Source organism: Carassius auratus, chromosome 18 (assembly GCF_003368295.1).
Source record: "Carassius auratus strain Wakin chromosome 18, ASM336829v1, whole genome shotgun sequence".
NCBI classification, from domain to species: Eukaryota; Metazoa; Chordata; class Actinopteri; order Cypriniformes; family Cyprinidae; genus Carassius; species Carassius auratus.
Window position 1 is genome coordinate 10,090,414 of NC_039260.1, and position 14,818 is coordinate 10,105,231.

Below are 14,818 nucleotides of genomic sequence, written 5' to 3' on the forward strand. Positions count from 1 at the left end.
TTGACACGCAGCACAGCTACTCATTTTCCATTTTCACAGCAGTGAACCAATCAGAAGAAACTAGGTTTATAAGCAAGCGTTTACATTAGCAATGGAATAGAATATCGGCTATTTCTAAAACATTCTGATGGCTTTTTTTACCTGAACACATCTCAAGACTCTTCTGTGCTTTTTGGTTCATTTTCACTTGGTTGATCCCAACTTCAAGATCAAAAGGAATTTGTGTAAGAGTTTAATCTTACAAAAAATGATAGCCGTTAAGTGATTGGCCAAGTCAGACATCATACATCTTCATATGATCTAATTAATCAAACCGTATAAATGAATTAGCCATTTTGAGGCCAACGGCTCTTCACAACATTGTTGAACACATTGAGAATTCCAGACAGGATGTTTTAAATCGTTGAATATGATCCAACTTTCACTCTCATCAAATACACTTGAAAGGAGTCCAGTCCTTCGTTCCTGGCTCACCTAACCTTTAATCAAACACAGTTGCACTGTGCCAGAATGCAGACAGACATAATGGTCTTGACCTTGAACTAGCTCACACTCTGCGCTAGAACTGTTCAAATCCATTTTCCTCTCTGATCTGCAGCCAGCCTGAAGGAGTGATGTTTATCTCAGAAACAAGTAGTTTGGCTCTCAGTGGGAACCGAGGTCTTGTGGCAAATGGTGCAACTATTACTTAGGGGAGGGATACTGTGTTGCTTTCTGATTACCTATTGATCGGATTCTTTCCCTTCTAACACAGGCAGTTTGTAGTAAAGAGCGAAGAAATTGCAGGCTTTGTTGCTCAAGAGATATTTTTACATTATAAGGTCAATACTTGACTACAAGGCCTTTCACTGTCACTTTCACTTTCATAAAAAGAGATAGTTGAATCAGTAATAGCAAGCAGTGAGTAGACTCAGATTAAATAGAAAATTATGATTTGAACTAAAATACATGACTGTTGTAGTACTCATATCTCAAACTAAGTCTTTTCTGAATAAGGCATGTGAGAAGAAGCTATTCAATGTTTCTGTTTCCTGGCTAGATGAGGAGATATATGGTGCTTTGCTAAAAGAGGCAAAAGACTCAGTGGAAAGTGAAAACTCAAGGGAGGGGGTGTTGAGCAGGCTGTTCACAGTAAAGGAGGAGATGCCACCTGAAGAAGACTACATTCCTACTGTGAGTCTGTGTTTGTGATAATTGCATGTTATGTCTTCGTCTTTGTAGCTTGATTTAATACATCCCATTACATTGAGAATAACCATTACTGCAGCTTTGAATATACATTTTTGTGTGTACTATAATATATATGTATGCCATAGTATGATGCCCTGCTTCAGATGGAGTTAGAACGACTCCTTGTAAAGGAAAATGCCATGGCTGTACAGAAACAACACCAACTCACAGATCAAAGAGGATCTGGGTCCACGAACAACTGGCTCAAGAAGCTGTGCAAGTAAGTCCATTCATGTAGAAACCTCTCAGTTTTGCAAGCGAACAAAGCGCGTGTCTGATGGATCTTCTCTTTAGGTTAAGCTTGCCCGAGTACACGCTGGACTTTGGCTATGTCAACTTTGGCAGCATCGTGACCCACATCGTCAAAATAACCAACACTTGTCCAGTTGCTGCATCTTTCAGAGCTGACAGGAGCTCATTGGCAGGCACAGGTTGGTCTTTTCCACAGAATGGTCAGTAGAATTAAAACATCGATTTCAGCAACAGATCTTGTTTAAATAAGTGTCAATCTCTGGGATGTGTTTAGATTGTTTACGAAGCTTGTGGTTCGATGTCAAGTTGAGCTTCTTCTCTTACTGTTGTTATTCCAGAATGAATCATTTGAAATTTAATTCTGCATAACTTTATTCACTGCATTGGTATTCATTTGTATTCTGCTCAGGGTTTAGTACAGAATTGGACAGGGTGCAGAATTTGCCCTTCTGTGAGACGGAGACGTTTGAGTTGAAGTTTGATGCCCGTGGGGCCAATCTGGGAAAGATCGATGCAGTTATGCCCATACAGGTTTGGATGAAAACGACATTAAATATCTGAGACAAGCAAAGAAATGCGGGATGAAGATGAAATATTGACTTTTTGGGCCTTTTGAGACTGCAAACATCCATCATCATAAACATTCACACATTCACAAACCTCACACAGACTTGTACTTGATAAGATTCTGCAAAACTTCTAGGTACTTTAACAAATGTAAGCAAAATTCTGACATCTTAAAATTTAACTCATAATGTTAATTATATAATTAATGAAAAAAAAATGAAATCAGAAAAATTCAATATTGCAGCATTTTGTCAATGAATTATTACAGTTAATAATACCTAGTTTGCATTGTTTGTACAGTATAAACAGTATCTTCTTGAAGCCACTCACTGCTATTTGTGCTCTACATTATAGCTTATTGCTACTTGATTTAGTAAAGTTACTGAGTCATTCACTTCTGTGTGATTGACAGGTGACTAAGGGGCCTCAAGTGCAGGTGCGTTTATGTGCGGAGGTCACCATGCCATCTCTCACGGTGTCAACAGACACACTGCAGTTCGACACCATCCAGTGCGGCCTGTGTCAGGTGATCACAGTCCAGCTGCACAATGACGGGCCAGTGCCCTGTGAGTGGAGCATCAGACAGGAAGAACGACCAAAGAAGGTACAAGCCTTGTACAGAACATACAAACAAAGAGCCAGAGTCATTTTTGTTTTCGGAATAAGTGATGAATCATTCGCTGTAAGATTATGATCATGTATTAAGAAAGTTAGTTTGTTAGTTCATGTTGACTCTGAGACTTATTTGCATCATTAATAAGCTGAGTTAGTTTAGAAATTAATTATATATGTATCTGCTTAATATAAATGGGTGTTGGTCACAGTGATGAGATTCATTCATCTTTGTGGCGTGTTTGTTGCTGCTAATCAGTTTTTTTTAGATCAGACTGTGGTATGAGGATACTTCAGCGCTCCTGTTGTGTTTTTTCCTCTGATAACATGTCTAGTTTTGTTGTGATTGAATTGAATGGGAATTTATCCCAGATGTTGTCTCTTTGGTTGTGTGATCAGATTGACAAGCACATCCCTCTGTACCTCAGAAGACAGGCTCAGCTGAAACAGCGGCCTCCTCCAGTTGTCTTTGAGTTATTGCCCTCAGATGGCACGCTTTATCCTGGTGACAGAACAAACGTGCAGGTCAAATTCAGCCCAGCAGAGGGGGTAAAGAAACACAGACACTAGCTACAGTTAAACAGTTACTAATCTTACATGTACATTACAAATTAAAAAAAAAAAAATTCAAAGACATTAGTACTTTTATTCAGATAAATTAAAACATTTATATGTTCCAAAATTTCTCAAATAAATAAAATAAAAATATGTTCTATTCATCAAAGAATCCTTAAAAAGTATTTCCTCCAAATTTGAAACAGCACAACTGTTTTTAATATGGATAATAATTGGAAATGTTTCTTGAGCACCCAATCAGCATATAATAATGATTTCAAAAGTATCATTAGACACTGAAGACTGGAGTAAAATTCAGCTTTGCCATTACAGGAATAATTTACAAACAGTACAAATGTTCAATATAACCTATATTTTAAAATGGCTAACAGTTATTTTAAAATGCATTAGTATTTATTAGTATTATTTTTGATCAAATAAATTCAGACTTGGTGAGAATAAAAGACTTCTTCCCAATCCCAAACTGTTGAATGCTAGTGAAATAATTATGAATGGGACTTTCTGATGTCTAAGTTCTAGTTAAATCTACACTTTATATTTTCTATAAATAAAATACTTAGACAAATCAGCACCGTTCTGAATTTGATTCCGTAAGTAGGATGAGGACAGTCTGTAGTTCTATTGGGAGTCAGAGTAACATGATTGAGTTATAAATAATTCCCCTATATTGTTTTGCCTGCAGTCGATCTGCAGCCAGCTGTGTATCTGTATTCAAAGGCCTGTTTGTTTTCCTTCTGATGTGTGTTTTTCAGAGGGCATACATTCAGAGGCTAGTGATGACAGTGGCTCAGAGCACTCAGAAGATCCTGCTGCTGGCCCAAGGTCAGGGAGAAGAGCCTCAGCTGGAGTTTTCCTCCTTAGAACTAGATTTTGGGTCCATCCTGCCCTACTCAGAAGGGAAGGTGTCTGAGGTGGTTGTCCACAACCCTTGCCCCTTCCCAATAGAGTTTTACTCTCTGGACTTCGACAAGCAGTACCTAGAAGAGGAAGAGGTGAGCTTAATAGGTTCAAAATAGAGATTTTCAGTTCTTCCAGTGAATCTTATTTTTCAACAATGACCTTCAAATATGTGTCATTCCCATCGTATTTTCATCCTCTTCCAATGTGTCTTTTTGATCTGCTTCTTAGATCTTGCGAATGTTAAAAGGATACGATGCCCAAAACATGTTACTTCTACCCCCCCGTGCTCCTGGCGAGACTCTGCCCCCAGAACTGTTGGACTTCTACAAAGAGCAGAGCTCTCAGGAACCCAAGCAGGGTACCGTATACAGCAACAGAGATGGTTATAATTTAGGATTGATGCAAAATTGTTTATAAGACTAAAACACATCTGCCTTGGCACATGATCACAGTTTTTGCCTTTTGGCAGAATTTTTAGTGAATTTTTATCTTATAGTTCTAACCTATTTTTAAGATTCCGTGGAGGGTCTCGAAGATGAAGACAAGGGGGAGACAGCTGCACTCTCTGAGGGTGAAACACTCAGTGGTAAAGGTATGATTCAGCCTAGGGCAACAGTAATTTAAATGCATTTGCATTCTTAATGAGATTGGTATTATGATTCAGTACATTATTACACATAAAAGAGAGAACATATTTCTTCCCCTCACAGGACAGGCTAAAGACAACATCAGTGCTGGCACTGCAGTGGGGGATCTGGAATATGACCCTGTTTCAAGAGTTGTTGCTCATCATATGGGCATTGATCTTTCACCAGAAGGCAAGGCTGCCCTAAATCGCCGGGGCATTGCCATCATTGTTTATGGTGCCCCTTTGTCAGGTAAGATTTTATTTTAGAGATTTACCCATGTATGCTATTTGTCCTGTTGGAAAGTTTGCTCTGATGCAGATGTAAGTATCTATGTGCAGGTAAAACAAGGACAGCTGTTACTCTGGCTAAGCACTATGGAGCAGCATGTCTCAGTGTAGATGAGGTGGTGCAGGAAGCCGTGGCATCAGGGAACAGCTCTGCAGCCCTGAGGGCAAAGGAACAATGTGCCAAGGTCGCTGTGGTGCATGCTCAGAAGGAAGTGGATGAGGCGGCAGCAGATATGATGCCCAACGTTGGTCAGGGTGCTGGTGTTCTTAGTGTTGAGGCAGTTGCCAAACACACAGCTGAAGGCAGCCTGCCCAGTGATCCTAAAGTCCCCCCGTCATCTGCCTCAACCCGAAATAAAACAAACATCACAGGGCAATCACAGAAGAATAACAGCTCCGGTCGCACTGCTTCACTGGTAACACACAATATTTCTTTTCACTTTGTCACCTACATATCAGAGGAACACATTTAGACTGAATAGTATTTAATTCTTGTTGTCTAGTAAAACTAATCAAAACATAATTAAAACTATATAATTACTTGAGAGGCAGCATTATATAAGATATTAGTTTACTTGTTTTAGGTAAAAATCGAATGTTTCTTCTAGTGGTGGGATGTTATTGGCGTTAGCGTGCTGCATTAACGTGAGACTCTTATCGGGCGATAAAAAAAAATATAGCCGTTAATCTATTCTCAAAGTTAGGTTGAGAGCTGGGTCTATATTAGGCGAGCTATAATGACTTTCACCTTGATATTTTAGCGCGGATGTATGCCTAACCGAATTGCACTGTAGTGGGCGAGAAACAGTTTTTGAACCTGTGTATACCTACTGTGAAATTACCAGATCAAACGTGACGTGCTAACATGGATGCAGCTGAAGCCGCCGGTTTGATTCAGGGAATTTTTTATTTTTTTTAAGAAGCTTCCCAATGGAAACCTCGACAAGACGCACGCCTGTTTCACCAATACTCCACCTGCAGTGCGTATGCAGTCCGCGTGCGTTTCGTATGACTCATACTCATTGTGCTTTCACACTGGACGCGTTTGCAGTCCGCTACTCAGTATGTAAACGATCGCTGCACTGCTGCAGACTCAACGCTCCTGGAACGCACTGACGGACCGCAACCACCTGAACGCTGGAATCCGTTAACATGGGTGTGTAAAAAAATATGAAACACATACGCACTGCAGACGGAGTATGTGTGTAACAGGCGTAAGGTTGTTTGCACCTTGTGCAATGTGGAATTAGTTTACAGCTTTCTCAAGCACTTTGTGATGCATTTTGGAAACAGGAGATGAGCCCCTGGTCTAATGCTGGTCTAAACTGGCTTGAGAAACCCGTTCTAAAAGACTTCCTTTTAGACATTATTTTATTTGCGTAGCACACATATTCTGAATGCCTTTGGCAGAATTCAAATGAGTCATTTTAATCTAGATTAATCTAGATTAATTTCAAGATTACAGTGAGATTAATCTAGATTAAAAAAATTGATCTATGCCCACCACTAGTTTCTTCTAAAAAAAAAAATATATATATATATATATATATATATATATATATTTAATTATTTATTTTTTTCTTGAGCGCCAAATTAGAATTTTGATGATTTATAGAGGACCATACACAAACATACATAATCATACATATACATATACACATCAATACATAAACGCACACTATATCACAGTCATTTTTACTGGAATACAGAAATGCTAATTGAAAAGGAAAAAAGTGTGTACATTAATATAGTAAATACAATAAGAGACTGTCGTAAAACCAAACATATGGTGTAACATATGGATCTGTACTGTATGGTACTGTATCTTGTTTGTAAGTGTCATGTAAGAATGGGTATAAATAAATATTTCAAATGTATGTGTGTGTTGCAGACAGATGGTCAGGTACACAGACGTCTGAGTGTGAGTGCCAGTCAAAATGAAGAGCTGGAGCTGATTAGCTGCCTACTGCCTGATGATGTGTTGGTAGAGATCCTGTCAGAGAGACTGCAGGTGTGTACATTTTTTGTATATCCTATACATATACGATATATGGTTGATAATTTGTGTCAATCACAGGATATGCAGACATATAGTAATTTTGTCCTGCTTGCCCCCGTGCCACAGCTTAGCGACTGTCACTGTGGTGTTGTGATTGACGGATTGGAGACAGTGTACTGCCACTCACCAAGTAAAACGCTCCAGATCATCCTGAAAGCCTTCGACAACCGTCGCCATATTTATGTTATTAACCTGTTTAACAGCTACAGTGTCTTCAAGCTAAGGTGCTCTACACTGTTCTGATACAAATTCAAGATTCTTCTTATATTCTAAACACTGCTTTTTATTTTTATTGATTATAATATCATATTCCAGAAGATACATGCACCCTGATACATTAACTTGAGTCAATTAAAAAAAAAGTTATTCAGGCTGCTTTTCAGATAATTTTCCCCAGGTTTAAATTTAGATTTATGTTTGATTTATGCTTAAAACAAGAAAAAGTAACTTACAAACATGATAAGACAAATATGTTTATTTCAGGATGTATTCTCTAAAAACACATCTTAATATCTTAAGACTATACAGTATATATCTTTGCTTCTTATTTTATTTTGTTTATTTTATTTATCTTCAAAATAAGAATAAATTAAAAAGATTTCTTGAAGTGTATCCTATAAATTAGATTTAAATGAGAATACAGGTTTTCTTAAGTTTTAGTAATGACAGAAAATATTTATATATTACGTTCTTCTCACTCACTCACTCACTCAATTTTATTTAAAGAAAAAAGAAACTGTAGGTAAGAATGAGTTTGTGAAATTGAATTTGTGGATTACTTTAGAGAACAGGACAAGTTTGAGCAAGAACAAGAAGAGAGAAGACAACAGGAGCTTGAGAGTTTAAGAGAAGAGGAGATGACACCTAGTGAGGACTGGGATACAAAACCAAAACATGAAGACCCCCTGCCACTTTCTGAGGACCTACAACAAGAAATGGTAGGTTTGAGGGTGTATGCTTACAATCAGAAGACTCCAGAACATTCCATCAGAAATCTGTTTTGAAAACTATATTTTGTTGTTGTTCTTTAACAGTCCAGTGAGAGTGACAGACAACTACTGGCCCGATTCCATCTGTACGAACAGAATCAGCCAGAACTCCAACACGTTCTTCAGTTCTGGGACCGAACACAGACTCTCTTATTGCAGCCCATGGCTGCCGAAGCCCAAGAGACTGCAGACATAACGAACTGTCCTCCTCCCTCTGCCAAGAAGAGCAAGAAGGAACGAGAGAAGGAAAAAGCTGAGAAGGAAAAGCTGAAAGTGGAGGCTGCAGATATGAAGTCTCCAGCTCCCAGTCAGACCCAAGTGTCAGCTGATGGTGCCGAGGTTTTGGAAAAGATAGTGGTTCCACAGCCTATCCCCTACATCTGGCTGTCTATAAAAGAGAAGGAACAACTGGATGGATTCAAGATCATCAGTAGCATGAAACTACCCTCCCATGAGGAGGTACAGTATAGTAATTTGGTTCGCCTTTATGATGGAACAGTTCTTTGTTGTTCAAAGTTTGTATCCATAGAATATCAAGTAAATCTTTTAAATGTTTTTCTCACAGGTTTTGGATGGGTTAGGGTTAGGACCTAAAGGTCCACCCATTCCACCACCTATAATATTCTCCATAGTCCCATACCCTAAGACAAGATCAGTGCCCAACACACAGCTCTCCAACAGCTCTTTTACTTTTTTGATGCCCACGTCTTTTGAGGATCTGCCAGAAAAGAAAAAAATAGAACTGAGATCGGAAATCATTAAGGTATCAAAGCCTTAAAGAAATTCTCTTGTACATATATAAGGTATTTAAGTGATTTTTACAGAATGTAATCTTAGTTTTAACATGGAAATATCTTATTAAAAAGCAGTTTACTTGTCTTCCTGCAGGAGGGCATGACGATTACTAACACATCTAATCCTGGCCAGAGTGTACCTTCTGAGGAACCTAACCCAGAGTACATCCAGGGGTAAGGAGGTCCCTCACACATATAAACCTCATGTACAATCACAAAGAAATAGAACCATTTCACTGAAACCTTGAAATCTGCTGTTCTTTAACAGACTCACTAGTTTCCGCTGGATTGTACCATCAAATGGAGCCATCACTCTAAGGATCAGGTTTTACTCTTCTGTTCTTGGAAATTTTGATCAGACTTTCAGCTTTGAGGTGATGGGGACTAAGCGATGTTATCAGCTATTCTGTAGAGGAATTTGTGCTTACCCATCTATAAGCAGAGACCCCAAGTGAGTTGAGTAAGATTTCAGTAGAGAAATATACAGTAGTTATCATTGTCCTTGGGCATGTACTACATAGTGTCTGTGTGTTTATGTATTAGAATTGTGTTTGCACGCTGCAAAAAGAGTCTGCGGCCTGAGAGTGGACTTCAAAAGACTTACATTATCCAGTCAGAGCTGTATGAGTTTGGACCGCTGCTATGTGGAAAGACCAGGGACAGGTGCTGGCCTGTTGTTCTCTGTGCTAAATGAGCTCTTTTGTCATTATTTAGTGTCTCACCAGTATTTTTCTATTAAAGTTATTCTATAATAGATTTGGTCTTAGTAATATTAATGATGTTATCTTGATGCAGGTATAAAGAAGCGAAATATCCCGAGAACATGGACAAGTTTGTAATTCACAATACTTCTAAAATGGAGGCAGAGATCCTTTTTTGCTTTCAACATGACACCAAGGCCACCACTTTCCTTCTTGACCCTCCAAATATGACACTGGAACCCAATGAGCGAAAAGTAAGCACATTTATATATATGCAGAATGTAATTTTGGGATTGTTTGAGCTGGAAACCATTTTTTTGTGATTAAAAATATTAACTAAGCTGTATTTGCTCTAAACAATCTAACTAGCCATTTCTTCAATTTGTTACCCACCTTTGTGGTTAACTATGATGTGCCTTATGAAGACCGTCTGGTTGAAATGATGCAATCATTTTTGGAGCTTTAATTTCAGTGTGTTTGTGGACATATTCCTTCTTTGTTGTACACACTGAAACCTTTCTTTTTCAGACACCTTTGTACCATCTTCAGACTCAGTCTCATTAAACTCAGTTTAACACCAAAAAATGCATAAACTTAAACTCCATTGTCATTAATGTTTGCTTTCCTCCTGGCAGCTACTGATGGTGTGGGCATACCCAAATACCCCTAAACGTATAGAGGACAGTTTGGTGTGCTGCATCAAGGGGAACCCAGAGCCTGTTGTTTTCCGTCTGTCCTGTATAGGAGTCAGGCCTGAACTGGAGCTAGACCGCAAGCTGCTCCAGTTTGAAAAAACTCCACCATACAGGTCTACTGTACTACACTCACTTCAACATATACTGATTTTTTGTTAATTGTTATAATTAATCAGATGTATAATGGGTGAAAAAATCCTTTTCCTAAATATTTCATATTTTGTCTGCAGAAAAGAAACCCAGAGTTTATGTCTGCGCAATAACACCCTTATGCCAGCTGCTTGGAGGCTGAGGGGTCTGGAGATTCTTGGGGATGAATTCAGCGTGTCTCAGAACAAAGGCATCATAATGCCTCATTCTGACTTCAGGCTGCACATGTATTTTATAGCCAAGAACCCTGTCAAACTGAAGAGGGCCATTTGTTTAGAGGTACTGCCGAATTAAAAACAAGTATTTGTAATTGAATCATTATCAGTGTTTACAAATGTGAAGATGTTTAATGCAGATAAATAGTAAATGTAATCATAATTTGTGTACATGTACTGGCATGAATTAGTTTGTCTGCATGTGTCTGATTAGACATTTATGTTTACCAGGTGTCAGATGTGGAGAACATTCTTGGCATTGTTCAACATTCAGAGAACATTCAGATTATAGCAGAGGCCTACGATATTGCATTGGACATAACCATTCCAGAAGGTATAGCTCATTGCCTCTTCACACCATCAGATCATTTTCCAGCCAGAAATAGACAGTTAAATAGTTCATCCTAAAATAAAAATTCAGTTTTCATTTACTCACCGTCATTTTGTTCTAAACCTGTATGACTTTCTTTGTTCTGTGAAACGCAGTGACCAATACAAATTCCCTTTATTCATTTGATGCTGTTTTTGCTTTTGTTGTAGATTCTGATGGTTCAGTAGACTTCGGAACAATCAAAGTATCAGAAGAGGTCAAGCGGTCTATTAAATTGGAAAACAAAGGCAAATATGACATAGCCTTTAAGTAAGTTACTACAGTATATAGATAATTATCGATAGATATCATAAATAGATATTTTCTATTAAACATCAAAGATGTCTTGAACATTTCTTCTCCTTCCTTTTGTTAATAATTTTTCACTTACAGGTTTACTCTAGTGGCCACAGAGCCAGGAATGCCAGATCTGAACTCAGTGTTCTCCATCACTCCTCAGAAAGGCTCATTACGCCCCAACAATAAGCCCAGTGCTGTCCAGATTATTTATCACCACAACCAGGAGATGTCCATCAGAGATAGCCCAATCCTTCGCTGTCAGGTCTTTTAATCTTACCACTTAATAGACTCTTTATCATGCAGTATTTTTTATTGTAGTTCTGCTGTCATCAGAGACGAAAATAATAAGTTGTGTTGTATTTTCCCCAGGTTATTGAGCCCAGTTTAGATGGTGGCGAGACCATTAACACTATACCAATCAAAGTGTCCGTCCAGGCTCTTTTCACCAAATACAGTGTCAATCCCTCTAATGATATCAACTTTGGCCCACTGGTGTATGGCTCTCGCAAGAAACAGACTCTCATTGTGGAGAACAGAGGCAGCTTTGAGATGCGTTTCACCATTAGGATGTGTAAAAACGCCCCAGTTCCTGCACAGAGGAGAGGGTATGGCTATTGTAAAAATATAATTAATGTAAAAAAAAATAATTGATTAATTATAAAAAAGATTACAGTAGAGTTTCAGCACTGCATGCTCAAAGCCCTAAAAAAACATATATATATATTAGGGCTGGTAATTTAACATGTTAATTAGATAATAGATAGTTAAAATTATTAACGCATTTGACGCACTTGCCCCGCCCCAGACCTACTGTATGTGGATCATCTGCCCTTTCATACAGTCGATTGATGACTAATATGAGGCAGGGCAACAACTTACTGCGTGATTGAGCCTAGAGAATATCCCTTAAATTCAAGATATGGGGCAAAATGCCCGTTTGAAATTTTCTCTCATATTTACATCACTAAGAAATATCACACAAGCTGTAGGCTAAGTGCACGATCACACGAGTGAAAATGTGATACTCATCTTATACAACAGTTCATTAAGAAGTTAATATTGTGTTATTTTAGACACAATGTTGTCTGTTTTGCTCAGTTTTGCCAATCAGAAGATAAAGACAAATCAGAACTGTTCATCTCCGAGCACCACCACAGCATTTTTTCATTTCCACATTTTGGGTGAACCATTTGACATGTTGAACCACTAGCATATGCATTGGCTTTGAAGTGGCACTGCGTAGACCGATCAGTGTATGACATCAAAGTACCGCAAGGGCGATTCAAAAGCACGAGTAGCCGTATGCACTCTCGCGGTTCTTTGATGTCACACACCGATCGATCTGATGGTGATGATCCGCTTCAAGTCGAACAAGCCTAATGATTCACTGATCCATTCATAAAGAACCATTTACTTCACTCCTGAATGAATCAGCCATTTGAACTAATCAAACGAATGAATAAATGACTCGATGACTTAATCATTAAAACATTTACCACTACCTACTGGCAGTTTTAGTTTATCATTTAGAGTATCATTTCATTAAAGAAATAATCTAATATTTCCATAGTAATAATAATAAAGTTAAGAAAATAAATTATTGAAGTTATAGTTCACCCAACTAAATTATGACAGTTCTGTCATAATTTACTCACATGGTCCAAAAGAGTATATATAATACATTTTATCAAACAAAATATTTCTTGCTGAACCTTTTTGTAATCTCTGTTTGATGCTTTGCACAACAATGACTTTAAATGATATTTTCAGAGTAATTTCTACTTAATTTTCTACTTAAAACTAAAATGCATTCTTGTCTTAAGACAACTTGATTAACGTTTTTGATCCACTTCAAATATTGACTACTATATATAAAATATATATATATATATATATATATATATATATATATATATATATATATATTTTTTTTTTTTTTTTTTTCATTTCTCTTTTAAGCTTGGGAAGTAAGAAGCCTTCAAAAGACAGTTATGCTACAAAACCACCCAGTGCCAGTGAATTACGACACACTGTGCAGAATGAGACTGGCATATCAACACAGGTAGGAAAAGTATTTCTTTATTTACAGTTCTTTATAGAATGTACAGTAACTAACTAAAATTTAATATATTATTAATAATTTGGATATGTTTTTTTTTACAGATACATTTGACATGTGGCATTTTTTCATTGTCTCCGTGTTTTGGGGTTCTGGTACCTGGAGCCCAACAAGTGGTTACTGTGGATTGCAAGGCAGAGCATGTAGGCAGTTGGGAGGAATGTCTAGCTATAGACCTCACTGACAGAGACCCCTCTGACAACCCTGACGGGATTCCATACAAGCTAATAGCAGAAGTTTGTATGCCAGGTTTGTGACTATGAATGATTCTATATAATGTTCTATGAAGTATTTTTCTTTCTTTTTTTCATTCTTTGATGGTTCATAAGAGTTGAATATTTTGATGTCTCCCTAATGGCATAAATTGTCCTCTTTATTGAAGAGTGGTACCAATTTTATGTAATTTATTTAATCTTAATTTATACAATACGTCCTCAATGTGTAAGGATTCGTATTCGGGTCTTGAAATGCTAAACTAACTTTTTAATATTTTTTACCATCAGTTATTTTTATTACATTGAACTCTACCCACCATTATCCACCTTTTGGTGCATGCCTTTGGGTTTAGTGGGCCCTTTGGTGTTGTGGGTGCACCCCAGGGCTCAGTAGGTCCTATGGTGCAGCTCCACCTCTAGGCTCAGTGGGCCCCATGGTCTAGCTCTGCCTCTGGGCTCATGGAGTCTTTAATTAATGGCTTGCTGCTTAAAAATAACGTTTATTACACTAGTATGAATTATAGTGTAAAATTGATCACTGTATTGTTCACAGGAATAGCGAGTACAGACATTGCTTCTATCTTTGAGGAGCACCGAATCTGTAAGAACAGTAGCATGCTACAGTGTGAGCAATACCGGGACAGTATGGGCATCTATGTACAGGACGAGAACAAGTTTGTCTTCAACAATGTACTGGTGGGTCATTCAGCCAAAGCCCAGTTCCGGCTGACCAATCCAGGAAAAGTGTCCTGTGAACTCAGCCTGGTGATCAAAACTGCCAAGGTGTGTATGTGAGAGGTGGTTTTTCCACTATTCATGTTATTCTGCCGAATTTGTAAAAAATGTATAGCAATTGTATATGTTTTGAAATATTGTAACCATTAATTGTTGCTTAACTGTCTCTTTGCCTAACATTTCTGTTTCTGTTTTTTTTTTAAGACTACAACGCACAATGCAGAGGTTTTGAGGTGACCCCTACAAAGTTGTGTATCCCCAGCCACTCTCATGCTTTTGCCACCATCACCTTTTCTCCTTTGACTATGCACACATATCATGCTGTGTTTGAGGCACTTCTGAAAGGGACTGCAAGGTAACTGTTTTCAATACAGGTTTGAACTGTTTAGATGGTTGTTGATATTTTGTCGAGGCTTTACCCAT

General features: G+C 38.0%; 1 protein-coding gene across 1 annotated transcript in view; it reads left to right on the forward strand.

The window, feature by feature from the left end:
* The window catches only part of hydin (HYDIN axonemal central pair apparatus protein), a 53,917-nt gene extending 39,236 nt beyond the window's left edge, over positions 1 to 14,681 (forward strand). The window contains exons 28-57 of the mRNA XM_026287542.1: positions 1,040 to 1,173; positions 1,317 to 1,450; positions 1,525 to 1,661; positions 1,892 to 2,013; positions 2,462 to 2,653; positions 3,061 to 3,210; positions 3,990 to 4,229; positions 4,366 to 4,495; positions 4,652 to 4,729; positions 4,848 to 5,015; positions 5,105 to 5,469; positions 6,945 to 7,064; positions 7,179 to 7,336; positions 7,897 to 8,050; positions 8,147 to 8,560; positions 8,667 to 8,864; positions 8,990 to 9,069; positions 9,164 to 9,346; positions 9,439 to 9,558; positions 9,691 to 9,850; positions 10,232 to 10,404; positions 10,522 to 10,720; positions 10,888 to 10,990; positions 11,197 to 11,296; positions 11,420 to 11,588; positions 11,696 to 11,931; positions 13,286 to 13,388; positions 13,490 to 13,694; positions 14,214 to 14,443; positions 14,600 to 14,681. Of these exons, the coding sequence (XP_026143327.1) occupies positions 1,040 to 1,173; positions 1,317 to 1,450; positions 1,525 to 1,661; positions 1,892 to 2,013; positions 2,462 to 2,653; positions 3,061 to 3,210; positions 3,990 to 4,229; positions 4,366 to 4,495; positions 4,652 to 4,729; positions 4,848 to 5,015; positions 5,105 to 5,469; positions 6,945 to 7,064; positions 7,179 to 7,336; positions 7,897 to 8,050; positions 8,147 to 8,560; positions 8,667 to 8,864; positions 8,990 to 9,069; positions 9,164 to 9,346; positions 9,439 to 9,558; positions 9,691 to 9,850; positions 10,232 to 10,404; positions 10,522 to 10,720; positions 10,888 to 10,990; positions 11,197 to 11,296; positions 11,420 to 11,588; positions 11,696 to 11,931; positions 13,286 to 13,388; positions 13,490 to 13,694; positions 14,214 to 14,443; positions 14,600 to 14,632 (4,988 nt within the window). The 3' untranslated portion in view covers positions 14,633 to 14,681. The remainder of the gene's footprint in view (positions 1 to 1,039; positions 1,174 to 1,316; positions 1,451 to 1,524; positions 1,662 to 1,891; positions 2,014 to 2,461; positions 2,654 to 3,060; positions 3,211 to 3,989; positions 4,230 to 4,365; positions 4,496 to 4,651; positions 4,730 to 4,847; positions 5,016 to 5,104; positions 5,470 to 6,944; positions 7,065 to 7,178; positions 7,337 to 7,896; positions 8,051 to 8,146; positions 8,561 to 8,666; positions 8,865 to 8,989; positions 9,070 to 9,163; positions 9,347 to 9,438; positions 9,559 to 9,690; positions 9,851 to 10,231; positions 10,405 to 10,521; positions 10,721 to 10,887; positions 10,991 to 11,196; positions 11,297 to 11,419; positions 11,589 to 11,695; positions 11,932 to 13,285; positions 13,389 to 13,489; positions 13,695 to 14,213; positions 14,444 to 14,599) is intronic.
* The last annotated feature ends 137 nt before the right edge of the window (positions 14,682 to 14,818 follow it).